We start from the raw sequence: 13,893 nt of genomic DNA on the forward strand, positions 1-13,893 counted from the left end.
CATAAAAATACACACACACACACACACACACACACACACACACACACACACACACATACACACACACACACACACACACACACAACAAAACCAAACAAATCCGCTACACCTACACGGACGGTGATGTGTGTTTTATATGTAAATTGAATATAGCAGAGGCCATGATTCTGAGTGTGAGGAGACAGTCATGTCACATACACTCAGACAGACAGACAGACAGATAGATAGACAGACAGTCAGACAGACAGACAGACAGATAGATAGACAGACAGTCAGACAGACAGACAGACAGACAGACAGACACTGAAACACACACCTAGACAGACAGACACTGAAAAACACAGATAGATAAATAGATAGATAGATATAGTGTAAATTCGCCATTCATTTATACATTAAATTATCGTATATATAAATATTGCATATACACAGACAGACACACAGACACACACACACATTCGGAAAGTTTTAGAAATTAGGACTGACAGAATTGCTGAGAGACTTGTATAATGCGTGTGTCCTCTCTCTCTCTCTCTCTCTCTCTCTCTGTCAGGCTTTGCATCATATTGTCAACATTTTGAGAGGCAATCAAATATATACCATCGACGACCAACTGCATCGAGTAAATATATCCGGGTCATGTAACTGTGAGTGGGTACACACAGATCCGGGTCACGTTTCATTGTACGAAGATCCGGGTCGTGTTTCAGTGTACGAAGGTCCGGGTCGTGTTTCAGTCGAACATCTAATATATACACCATATGTCAAATAATAATCAGGCGTCTATAGAATATACGCCGGGCTTCTGTTTGCCTGCACTGGCGGTCATCAAGCTCCGAGTTTGATATTTTTGCCAGATTATCGACAGCCCTGAAATATCGTGTGTGTGTGAGGGGAGGAGAGGAGGGTCTAGGGTGTTGCAGGTTAATAAGGGGGGGGTTGAGGGGTGAGGGAGGGGGTTGAGGGGTGAGGGGAGGGGGGTTGAGGGTGAGGAGGGGGGGGTTGAGGGGTGAGGAGGGGGGTTGAGGGGTGAGGAGGCTGAGGGGTGAGGAGGGGAGGACGAGGGGTTCAGGGGTTGTCTTGCTAAATGGTGAAGCTGACTCACCGCCACACTGGGTCGCCCCAGCTGCTTCAACAAGACCCACGACACTATAAACAGTGTGACCCACCTGTGAGACCCACCTGCATAACCCACCAGTGTGATGACCCACCTGTGTAACTCACCTGTGTAATGACCCACCTGAACTAACCATCCCCCAAAAACCTCCAATAACCCCTCCCACCTCCGCCAGCCGATGGACCCGGGAGGTGAGAATATTACGACAAGTAAAACTCTTTTATCACATCTAAAAGTTTACTGTCATATTGCTGAATAACCCGAACGACAGAAAAGGCAATAGGTGGATGGAGTGAATCTCCGTCTGGCGAAGATTTAAGTGCGTCTAAAACTTTACCACAAACGGTAACGAGAAGTCTATGAATATTTGAGTCGTAAGTGAATGTCAGTGGTGGCAATAGAAGAGAGGGACGTTCGTTCGTCTGGCGAAGGTTTAAACGCGTCCAGAACCGCCAGTGTTGGTAGGAGACAGGGGCTATCGTTCGTCTGGCGTTAATGAACGACAGTGCAGGTTCTAATAAGGCTGAATGGTTTAGGGATAAAGACGCCAGGCACTGTTGCTTTGCCTTCACTGGCTTTTATTTTGGTGGGGCGAGAATGTGAATTTATGCCTCGGCTGACGGAGTGTTTAGTGGACGATAACACGTGAGTATGTAGCGCGCGCTTCAGAACACTCTCGACGCGGGGGGTGAGACAGACAGCTGGGACCAACCCCCAAAGAAGGCGGGAAATAAAGTGAAGACTGACACAATACTCACGGACGGAGGCCATAAGAGGACGGAAAAGGGAAGATGTAGACAGGAAATTTACGGACAGGGATCATAAGGGAGGGACGGAAGCACAAAAAGGGGTGGGAAGAAACATGATAAAGGGCAGAATGAGACGAAAAAGGGCGAAGGGAAATATAAAAAAAGACCAAAATACGAAAAAGAATAAACAGAATTATAAAAAAGAGCGAAAGCAAATATGAAAAAAAGGCGAAAGTAAACAATAAAAATGACAGAAGGGATAAAAAGGGCATGAGGTAAAAAGGGCAAAGGGGGGTATAAAAAAAGGGGCAGAAGAAGAAGAAGACCCCTTGAAAGCGAAACCACAAGACCTGCCTGTAGACGGAGATTCAGTCGCCTCGGCCTGGGAAGAGGAGATATAATGCCTTGTGTAAAGTGTAGGGGGAGGGAGGAGGAGAGGGGGAAGAAAAAGACGGAAACATGGAAGAAAAACAGACAGAAACACGGGAAAAAAGACGGAAACACGGGGAAAAAAGACGGAAACACGGGGGAAAAAGACGGAAACACGGGGGAAAAAGACGGAAACACGGGGAAAAAAGACGGAAACACGGGGGAAAACGGAAGGAAGGAGATACGGGAAAACCGGATTAAGGCAAAAATGTGAGGATGAGAATATGTGCAAATATATATATATAAGGTTTAGCGCCAGGGTGCCAGTCTCCACAAAAGGGTCGACCAGGGGAGACCTGACGGGTGACGCCCTTCATCATGTTGGCTGACGAGGGAGGTGCTGAAAGTGTGTGTGTGTGGGGGGAGGGAGGGAGGAGATAGGTAGCGAGGGGGAAAAGGAGGTAAAGAGAGAAGTAGTGAAAGAAAGGGGAGGGAGAATAAGACACAGACAGACAGGCAGACAGAAAAGTCCCAAGCCGAAAAAAAACATTAACAATACACTAAAATAAAACAACAAACAAATTAGATACGTTTCTTACACCTCAAAGCTTAAGAAAGTTACTGATCATTTCCGACCCTTTGAGAATCCATCTTTTGTATCGTAAGATCAAATAAACACATACTTATATAAAATAACTTACGATCCTTTAAGTATCGTTGTATCGTAAATCGAAATAATAAAATATAATCTCTGAAATTGGCAAGATGAACCTTTGAGAATCCATCTTTTTGTCGTAGAATGAAAACAAAACAAAAAACTTACGATTTTTTGGAAAACAAGTGTGCCAGATCCCTAAGTCAACACAACAGGTTCGTGACCCACCAATATGGCAACACAGAGAGAGAGGGGAGAAGGGAGGAGGCTGGGAGGAGAGGAAGAGAGAGGAGAGAGTGATGGAGAGGAATAGGGTAAAAGAATAAACAAAAAGAGAGTCAGTAAAGGAAGAAAAGATGAGAAAGAGAGACACAGATTTACACACAGACAAACATCATCAAAACAACACGAATCAAAACAACACATTATAAACTTTTTTCTCCACACACACACACACACACACACACACACACACACACACACACACACACACACACACACACACACACACCGGAAGCCATGAATAAACTATGGCAAACTCGACAAAGGAGAACTACCATGATAACATAAAACTCCCCAAAAAACAACTGCATAATTGTCTCTTGACGCAGAAATGAGAGAGAGAGAGAGAGAGAGAGAGAGAGAGAGAGAGAGAGAAGAGAGAGAGAGAGAGAGAGAGAGCCACTAATGTAGACAGTCTATCCCTGGTCACAAGTACTCGCGTTCCTCCTTCTGACCCTGACTCAAGGCAGTTTAATCCATTTGGCCTCCGTCAGCAGGATGGAGGACAATGGAAGAGGAGGAAGGAGGAGGAGGAAGAGGAAGAAGAAAGGAGGAGGGTGAGGTAAAAGATGACTGTAGAGGAGGAGGAGGAGGAGGAAAATGAGGAAAAGAAGAGGAGAGGAGGAAGAAGAAGAAAGGAGGAGAAAGAGGACGAGGAGAAGGAAAGAGGAGCGTGAGATTGATGAAGATGGTTGTGGAAGAAGAAGGGGAAAGGATGAGGAGGAAGAGGAGGTAAAAGAAAGAATTAGATAATGTGGGAAAATAGAGGAAGGAGAGGTTGAAGGAGAAGGAAGAGAATGAGAAAGGGGAGAAGGGAGGGAGAGGAGGAAGAGAAGGAGTAGAAGGAGGACAAGAGGAGAGAGAGAGAGAGAGAGAGAGAGAGAGAGAGAGAGAGAGAGAGAGAGACCATTGCCATGTCTCAGCGCCTCTACTACTACACACACTCACTCGGACAGATCCTTCGCTCACACTCGACTCTCTGTGTTAAGACCCTCAACTCTCAAGTGCCAAGTGCCAGCTAAGTGTTAACCTGAAGCAGCTAAAATTAAAATGCTAGCTGAGGTTGGTTTAATCTTAGCTTAAGGTGTTAGCCGAGGTGATTTAATCCTAACTTAAGATGTTAGCTGAGGTGGTTTAATCCTAGCTTAAACCAATCCATAATTTATACAGATTAAAATGTTAATTGTTTCGTAATTAAGACATAAATGACCAATAAATACCTTCACTGGCAACTAACGTTATCAAGAACCTTTGTTTTTGGTTTTCCCGGCATATGACGTCACATCCGGTGCATGACGTCACAATCAGCAGGGAGGCGATGGGGTACGTTTTCGTGCAAGAGAGAGAGAGAGAGAGAGAGAGAGAGAGAGAGAGAGAGAGAAAGAGATTTACAGTTAATACAAAACATCTAAGCTATTTCCTTGCAGCTTTCCAACAAAATACAGCAAAATACAGCAACTTCAATAGTGGGGTTTTCCTGCAACACTCTGGGAGACTACAGCCGTTACAGCCGTTACAGCCGTTACAGCCCCTGAAGTAGAAGAGTATCGCTAATGTGTCGAAATTGTGAGGATTATTTTTATCAACGAACTGGGAAAGGAAACCACTTCCCTTCCTATCACCCCTTCATATCCTTCCGCCCCTCCTCTCTCCCCCTCCACCCTTCTTTATATTCCCTACCCCGTCCTCCCATTCCCGCCATACCCTTCCCCTTACCTCCCTTCCATACCCCACCTCCTCCTTCCCACCCCTTCCATACACCCATTCCCACCCCCTTCACCCCCCCTCTATCCCTCCTCCCACCTCCACCCATACCCCCCATTCAACGTTATACTCCCCTGTTTCCTCTCACTTACCCCCCCCCACACACAGATACCACAGCACGTAGCTCTGGGTTTCCCTCACTACTAATGAAGGAGGCGACGACGGCGATATGAGCTCCCGGGTACTGACTGAACAAGCTCTAGTGTCTCGCTTGTGGCCGTAACATAAACATCACCGTCTGTCTGTCTGTCTGTCTGTCGCGGCTCTGAGAAAAGATCTTGGTTATTCTTTTCAAAACTTTGCGTCGTTAAATATTTCTGTGGCTGGAATATACACCAACGCCAGTACAGGAAGATGACAGCTGAGTGAACGTTAGCCTGGCGGGTCACTGGCAGGCAGAAGAGAACGCCGGAGGATGCTGATTGCTCGTGCTGGCATTGTGTCGACGGCTGTCTTCACTCCGGTACAAAGGACGCAGACACAAGGTCACGCCATTCTCTGAAGTAAGTGAGAGAGAGAGAGACAGAGAGAGAGATATGTTCCTCTATTACTACAAGTGAGGTGTTTTTCTAGTGTAGTAAGAGACGGGTATCCTTGGTGTAGTGAGAGACGGGTATCCTTGGTGTAGTGAGAGACGGGTATCCTTGGTGTAGTAAGAGACGGGTATCCTTGGTGTAGTGAGAGACGGGTATCCTTGGTGTAGTGAGAGACGGGTATCCTTGGTGTAGTGAGAGACGGGTATCCTTGGTGTAGTGAGAGAAGTATATACTGTACACAGCTCCACAAATACCCGCATCAGGACTCACAGCAAACTAAAACTAAAATGACTTTCTGGCGCGTCTTGGCTATGAGTCTACTGGTGGCTCTATACATGGAAGAATCTTCGTCAGCACCTTCTTCTGGGGGACAATGCCTGCAGGAGGGACGACAGGACATCGAGGGGACGTGTGGACCAGACGTGATCACCAACGGAACACAATCATTCACAACAGTCAAGCGAGTGTCACACTGGAGCTACGAGAACTTGACACTCATCATCAAACCCGGAGCAGACTTCAACACCCTGAACATTACTCTTAGCCTGGCGAAGCTCAGCGCCACGCCAGACGATGCTGACACCTTACCCGGACACCTGTGGCAAGGGGTGAAGGACTGGCTTATAGGAGACACACTGGAGAAGGTGAGGGACAATGTCAACAAGGTTCTCTCCTCCGTCAGTAGTAAATTCAACGACCTGACGATGGGTTCTCACAGTCAGCTCATGTCAGCGAGGGAGATGAACCTAACAGACACCTGTCACTGGTACAAACTGACCGTACAGACCGTCAGGAACGACAGGAACGGACCGGATAACTGGGCGATCAGTGTATGGGTAGACGGGACCCCTCACCTCTACACGACCCAGTACTGGTGGCACGTCAACTGGGTGGTGGGGTTGGAGGTGTCGTCCAGGGGGTCGTCTCAGTGGATCACGACGAGGGATACCATCTGCCCGTCGTGGCCGTGGTGGTGGTGGGTCGTGCTGGTGGCCGGGGTCGTCCTCTTAATGATGGTCGTGGCACTGGTGTTGTTCTTCTTCTATTGCAGACAATGTTGTGGTGAGTTAATAATAATAATAATAATAATAATAATAATAATAATAATAATAATAATAATAATAATAATAATAATAATAATAATAATAATAATAATAATAATAATAATAATAATAATAATAATAATAATAATAATAATAATAATAATAATAATAATAATAATAATAATAATAATAATAATAATAATAATAATAATAATAATAATAATAATAATAATAATAATAATCTCGTGCCCCTACAGTACAGTATAGTCACGTACATAATTCTCCGCCATCTTCCTCAGTGCATCTGAGAGCAACACCGAATGACGAGGCTGTCCCCCTGGACGGAGTCAAGCAGTTGACCTTGTATGGCCTCTCCCGGGAGGTCACGGCCTCTACCAAACGCTGGGTGTTCTTCAAGGTCATCAGAGGTCAGCAGCGAGGTGAAGACGAGACGTAGGATCCTCATAGGTGTGAAAATGATACAAGACGATACACTGGGTCATAACAGAGGGGGGGGTATTTTAGGTCAAGCACGTGACCTAACTTACCAAAGAAACCCCATGTGTGTGAAAAATGAACTCTGGGAAACACTTGGTCATGTTCCAGGGTTATCCGGGCCAAGGACATGTCCCAGTTGACCGAGGAGCCTGATGCGTGTGAGATATAATAATACAAGGAGAGATATATCTGGCCGGCAGAGGTGACCAGCTGACCACAAGAGCTGACTGTGGCCGGCAGAGGTGACCAGCTGACCACAAGAGTTGACAGTGGCCGGCAGAGGTGAGCAGCTGACCACAAGAGCTGACTGTGGCCGGCAGAGGTAACCAGCTGACCACAAGAGCTGACTGTGGCCGGCAGAGGTGACCAGCTGACCACAAGAGCTGACTGTGTGTGTGTGTGTGTGAATATCGGTTATTACGTCGCCTGTACCAAAGGGATCAACATAACCACCGACTGTAAGAGTGACAATACCATCCAACACACAGTAACCTTCGACCTTATAGCATAGTCACTGACATCCTCATGGTAGATAGATAGATATGTGTATAGAGGTCATAACACTATGTATTTTACTGGATAATAAACCTTCATAACAGAAGCCTCACCAGAGTTTGAAAACACACCACGACCTAAAACAGATTCACAACGATTATCTTAAATTAAGTTTTTTTTTCTCGTAACTGATGCTAATTCAACGTATCTAGGTAGAGTCTCATGGTAACTTGGATCTTCAGCTACGAGAAATTATTTAACTTATGAACTTTTCAGGATCTTGATGTCGATATAAGACAATGTTGAGTAGGGTACAGTACTCTCTCTCTCTCTCTCTCACCTGGCCACACATACCTGTTTGCTGTACCTGAGTCGGACCCTGTAATCCTCTCTCACCCCTGACACACCCTGGCCCCCTTGTATGTGTTCCCTGACTAACTGTGATCGATTATGACACCGTGATGCACCTTAACAATATGTGTGTGTGTGTGTGTGTGTGTGTGTGTGTGTGTGTGTGTGTGTGTGTGTGTGTGTGTGTGTGTGTGTGTAAACCTGGACTGTCTATATACATGCTGAATCAATGTAAATATGACGATTTTACCAAATATCTATCTATCTATCTACTTTTTCTTTCCTTCCTTTTACCCTTATATCTCTTTAACGGACTCCTCTATATTACGGACTACCCCTTTATTACGGACTCCCCTCTATATTACGGACTACCCCCTTTATTACGGACTCCCCTCTATATTACGGACTCTTTATTACGGACTCCTCTATATTACGGACTACCCCTTTTATTACGGACTACCCCCTTTATTACGGACTCCCCTCTTTATTACGGACTACCCCCTTTATTACGGACTTCATCTATTAATTCCTGTATGTCAAACACCTAATTGACACACTTACAATACAACACAAGGACAGATTCTGAAACAGTCTTACGTTAAATTTTCCCCAAAAATCTTAAGTGGAGACACGTTAGACCCCGTTAATTGGGTCCATTAAGGTAAAGCACGAAGATGGCCGCCAATATGACGTTGATACTGCGCTAAGACTCTACCTTCTTTGTGTCTTAGTTTTATGAGGAAAATATTGACGGAAGAATCTTTGAGAATCCTATTATTGTCTTCGCCACACTCACAGCCAATCATGACTCGTCGTCGTAATGGGTTTCTCGCTTATTGGCCAAGAGGGTAATATACTAACCAATCCGTGGGCCGTTTTTATATCTTACGTAAAAACACAGTTATTACTAATTAACAAAGTGTAATTATTGTCGTTAGTAATTAACTTATCTGAAGTATTCCTCCATAATTAACTCACCTGGACTACTGTCATGATTAATTAACTTACCTGAAGTAGTCATCATTAATTAACTCACCTGGAGTACAAGGAAACAGTAATTGACTTACCTCAGGTACAAGGAGGAGCAGTGGCTGAGTAGATACATCGTTCACCTCTCGTCCTAAAGGTCACTGGTTCACGCCAGGATGCCATCAGTCAACCAAGCTGCAGAGAAACCACAGTTATTGAGGGAGTGAGGGCGAACAAGTCAGCAGAGTCTTAGGATTTAATGTAATATATCCTATAGTAACGTCTCTACCTGCATTATATTATTAATTATATTACCTGGAGAAACATTAGAGGTGGGGTGGGGGGTGGGGTGGGGCTGAGGTGGGGTGGGGGTGGGGTGGGTGGGGCTGAGGGTGGGGTGGGGGTGGGTGGGGCTGAGGTGGGGTGGGGGTGAGGTGGGGTGTGGGGCTGAGGTGGGTGGGGGTGGAGCAGCAACTCAGCAGAACGTCACATAAAGTAATGAAGCTAATCCCATCTGTTCTCAGCGCTGTGATGACCCACGACTCTCAGGGCAGACCAGCTGAAGAGAGAGAGAGAGAGAGAGAGAGAGAGAGAGAGAGAGAGAGAGAGAGAGAGAGAGAGAGAGAGAGAGAGAGAGACAACAGAAACAATAACAACAACAGACAAATAAAAACACTAATAACATCTACAATAAACACAACAACAATTCCTGAGTATATGTGCGGTCATCTTGCGGTGTTTGGTGTTACGTTTCTTGAATGTTTGCGGTCATTATGCGGTTTGTGGTGCTGTGTTTCCTCAAGGTGTGCGGTTAAAGTGCGGAATTATTATTTTCATGCTGATTTTGGTGTTGTATCTTGTGTGTCCTGAGTGTGTGTCCTGAGTGTGTGTCCTGAGTGTGTGTCCTGAGTGTGTATCCTGAGTGTGTGTCCTGAGTGTGTGTCCTGAGGTGTATCCTGAGTGTGTGTCCTGAGTGTGTGTCATGAGCGTATCTCCTGAGTGTGTGCTGTTATCATCACCGCCGACAATCAGGTACGGTCATCAGCCCTCGACCACGTCCGGCAGGTGATGGGCGTGATAAAGTGTGTTTGTCATGAGTGTGTTGTGGAACTCTCAGCCTCTGTGGGCGTGGGCGTGGCCACTATCTGCTGGATCTGAGAGTTAATGAAGGTTCAGGAGTGTGTGTGTGTGTGTGTGTGTGTGTGTGTGTGTGTGTGTGTGAGGGGAGTCAGGATGCACACACGGTAATCAAAATAGAACAATGACCCTCACCCTCACCTCCTCACCTCCCTCCTCACCCCTCACCTCTCCTCACCCTCCCTCCTCACCCTCCCTCCTCACCCCTCCACCCCTCACTTCCCCCATATAATCACAGTTCCCACATAAAGCTCTAGCAACGACGCCAATTTGACCTTCAACTGTGACCTTTGACCTCTGTGACCCCTTTACACACACACAACACACACACACACACGACCATTATGTAAAGGGCCGTGCAGTGGTAGAGTTATGTGGGGGGGGCGTGGAGGGTCGTATATGGGGAGGGTCGTTCTGAGGGAAGGTCGTGGTCGAAGGGAAGGTCGTCAACTGCTTCGTTTATTGTGATGTGTAACTTGGCATGTCCGGGAGGGGAGGTGAGAGAGAGGGGGGAGGTGAGAGAGAGGGGGGCAGGTGAGAGAGAGGGGGGTGAGGTGATAGAGAGGGAGGTGTGTGTGAGAGAGAGAGAGAGAGAGAGAGAGTCATGTACAAATATACCACTAAATGGTTGCGGGAATAATAATCTCTACAATGAAATATGTCTGTTTGTGCTCTCAGCTGTGGGAACACTGTACACACACACAATGTTCGGCCCATTCCACAAGTCCCTCTCCCCGACCCATCCTCACCACCGGGATATCAACATAATCAAAAGTGACACTTTCGTTTCGGAAAGAAGTGGAATCAGTGTTGAACATTGATGAACAGTGTTTAAGCCAGTGAGTTCAGCACCAGACAGTACCAGTGAGGGCAGTGACCCGCCACTGACATAAGCAACCCTGGGAATTGACCACCATCTTCTGACCAGGAGGTGCTAATCAGTCCACCATGGGAACAACAGAGGGTCGGCTTCACACCTTATTACGAGATAAACACAACACCACCCAGCAGAGTGAGGTACTGTGACACCACCCCACACCACCCTGTGTCCCCATGACCACGTGAGGTCCTTCATATCAACACCCGAGGACGAGTTACTACACCACACCACCTGGTGTCCCCATGACCAGTCCAGGCCCGGGCCATCAACTGCAAACCATAATAATTTGTATGTTCAATTCATGTTCCTTCTTCTTTCAGTAATGAAAGCTTTTGTTAAATGACCCACCTATCCCATGTCTTTGTAATAAGTCGTTTTTGTCCACTGTATAGTATATTTTCAGACTTCGGGCTGCCGAATTTTTTTAATAAACTGTTAATTATAATTATTATTATTATTATTATTATTATTATTATTATTATTATTATTATTACACACACACACCTTGTTGACGTTGGATGATCGTCTTACTCGATTCCAAGTGGCAGAAAAGAAAGTAGTAGTAGTAGTAGTAGTAGTAGTAGTAGTAGTAGTAGTAGTAGTAGTAGTAGTAGTAGTAGTAGTAGGATATTTAATTTTAAGGTAATAAAATGGCGGCGAAGGTGTGGCTATTGGGGGAGGCTGGAGGCCAAGTTTAAAAAAAATAAATAAAAAATTAAAAAAATAGTAGTAGTAGTAGTAGTAGTAGTAGTAGTAGTAGTAACCTATGGTGTAATGGGTTCATTCCCCGGGCAGGGTGAAACTAAAGGCCCGTTTCATTACGCCATTTGCCTCTGTCTACCCAGCAGTAATTGGGAACCTGGATGTTAATCGATTTGCGGATCGTATTCCGGGGTAATGGTTAGCCAATGCAGTTGGCGAGTTGTCCGGTCTTCTCGGACTATTCCTTGACACTGGGTCATGCAGCTCGTTAACTTAGGGTGTGGTTGTTGTGTTGGCGACAGCTTCTACACCTTAAACAAGTTTACGCCTAGGTGGCCCTTGGAACAGCCATCCTCGTTACACGAGGGGCAACCATTACAGTAGTGTGTGTGTGTGTAAAGTGTACATGCAACATCAAAACACACACACACACACACACACGCAAACATTACGACAATGAAAACAAGAAACAAAATTTCATTAATTACAATCAGAACACAGAGACCAGTGCCTCCACTCACCGAGTCACTCAAAACACAACACAACGAAAACACTGAACATTACCGTATATATCCCACGCTGCCTCCGTGTTTGGCTCTGATTGGCTACTGTTCTTATAGTCCGCCAGGGCGTCACCCTCAATTTCAAAACTAATTGGTGGCCGTTCATCGACTCAGCAAGGACGTCACATCTACTGAGACCAGTGATTGGTACCCATCCTATCACTCTGGTCATGACGTCATATCAAAACAATGGAGACAAGAGCGTCACTCATTCCTCTACTGACTGACTTAAATAACTACATATATCTACATAACTCACATATCAACTACAGTATTCATATTAACAACTATGAATACTGTATAAATGGGAAGTGAAGCTTTATGTACGCACAATAATACATTCAGGGAGGTGACACACACACCCAACAATGTTCAGCTACAAGTGCTTCTAAAACTACCACAGAATTTTTCTGAATTTTTGAGGAATGTATCAACGGAAACCACGCCACTAAAAATATACAGGATTGTGACAACAAACGTAATTAATTACGACTAGTTTATTATTTTTTTAATTATTATTATTATTATTTTTTACATTTTACGGCAGTTTGTTCCTGACGAATGTTGAGTTGTGTTGATATAAAGTTTGTGAAAGTCATTATGACGAGAATTTCCAAGAACAAGAACAAAAGAAGAACAAGAATCTATATATTCGAGTATTCATAAATTTAGATTAAAATAAATGACTGACATATGACCCTGTGTGTGTCCTATCTTGGCAGGGTATTAATTTCGGGAAGACCAAACACACACACTGTAAACGTCTCCTGTACACACACGACAGGTAAGCCTACTCCACCTACCTGTATTAATATAACTCTAATGATAACCTGTGTTTCTGAGGCGGCCTTGCCACACATACCACTGCCCAAGGCTGCTTCTTTGAGTGGTAGGTAAACGATTATAAAAATACGTAGTTACCCCTTAGAGAGAGAGAGAGAGAGAGAGAGAGAGAGAGCGAGAGAGAGAGAGAGAGAGAATAACTCTAACAGTATCATTGTCTTGATAACAGAAGAGTATTGAACAACCTTCCGCTCCCACTTGAGGGATCAATAAGCCAAGGCCTTGTAGACCCTAACGTGGCCTTGAAGCTTGGGGCCCGTTAGGACTAGGCCCCATCACGATTGGGGCCTATTTGAAAACTCACATCAAACTTGGTATAAGGACCGTCTAATCTAACCTAACTTTACCATCAGTACTTTTAAAAAAAGTTCTTAGTAAATTGTGTAAAGTGCACTGGCCAGATGTTCAGGTGTGTGTGTGTGTGTGTGTGTGTGTGTAATGCTAGACGTAGTAGTAGTAGTAGTAGGGAGAGGAGGAGGAGTTGTTGTAATACTAGACGTAGTAGTAGTAGTAGTAGTAGTAGTAGTAGTTTGTTTACAACGACGACGACCACCACCACCAATAGCAGCAGCACGTGGTTGTTGCCAGGGCTTGCGTCAAGGAGGAGGTGAAGCAGTGTTGCCAGCTCACCAAGGCCTGAGGGCACGTGGGAAGGCAACAAGATGGCTAGTGAGATTAGGTTAGGTTAAGTTAGGTTAGATTAGGTTAGATTAGGTTAGATTGACCCCAACCCCAGGTACTGTAAGCTAAGGTGTCTAATCTTCCACTAATCCTTTAAAAATCGCGAAATAATGAATAAAAATCTGCAGTTTACTCCCGAACAGATTTCACTGCTCAGTTTTATTCAGTAATTACAAAATACTGAAGACTTGAGTACAAAAAACGAGAGAGTACATAAGGTCGGTCAGCTGTACTCTTCCTTGGAATCTAATGTAATCTT

At 45.1% G+C, this 13,893-nt stretch overlaps 2 protein-coding genes across 4 annotated transcripts in view; one reads left to right on the forward strand and one right to left on the reverse strand.

Annotated features, from left to right (window-relative positions):
* Nucleotides 1-9,018, reverse strand: part of LOC121867510 — a 56,792-nt gene extending 47,774 nt beyond the window's left edge. The window contains exon 1 of the mRNA XM_042367482.1: nucleotides 8,927-9,018. The gene's annotated coding sequence lies outside the window, so the exon portion shown is untranslated. The remainder of the gene's footprint in view (nucleotides 1-8,926) is intronic.
* On the forward strand, nucleotides 5,097-7,616 carry LOC121867511. 3 transcript variants are annotated; one of them, XR_006089167.1, is made up of 3 exons: nucleotides 5,097-6,534; nucleotides 6,815-7,335; nucleotides 7,376-7,616. XR_006089167.1 is itself a non-coding variant. In XM_042367483.1 (2 exons), exons 1-2 carry the CDS (start codon nucleotides 5,760-5,762, stop codon nucleotides 6,970-6,972), a joined length of 933 nt encoding a protein of 310 aa, XP_042223417.1. In that variant the 5' UTR covers nucleotides 5,097-5,759; the 3' UTR covers nucleotides 6,973-7,616. The 3 variants fall into 3 exon arrangements, 1 of the variants encoding a protein (XP_042223417.1); XR_006089168.1 differs by having other exon boundaries at nucleotides 6,815-7,215; nucleotides 7,336-7,616; XM_042367483.1 differs by having other exon boundaries at nucleotides 6,815-7,616.
* Nucleotides 9,019-13,893: the final 4,875 nt, after the last annotated feature.

The sequence above is a fragment of the Homarus americanus genome, unplaced genomic scaffold (assembly GCF_018991925.1).
Source record: "Homarus americanus isolate GMGI-L3 unplaced genomic scaffold, GMGI_Hamer_2.0 scaffold23598, whole genome shotgun sequence".
Classification (NCBI taxonomy): Eukaryota; Metazoa; Arthropoda; class Malacostraca; order Decapoda; family Nephropidae; genus Homarus; species Homarus americanus.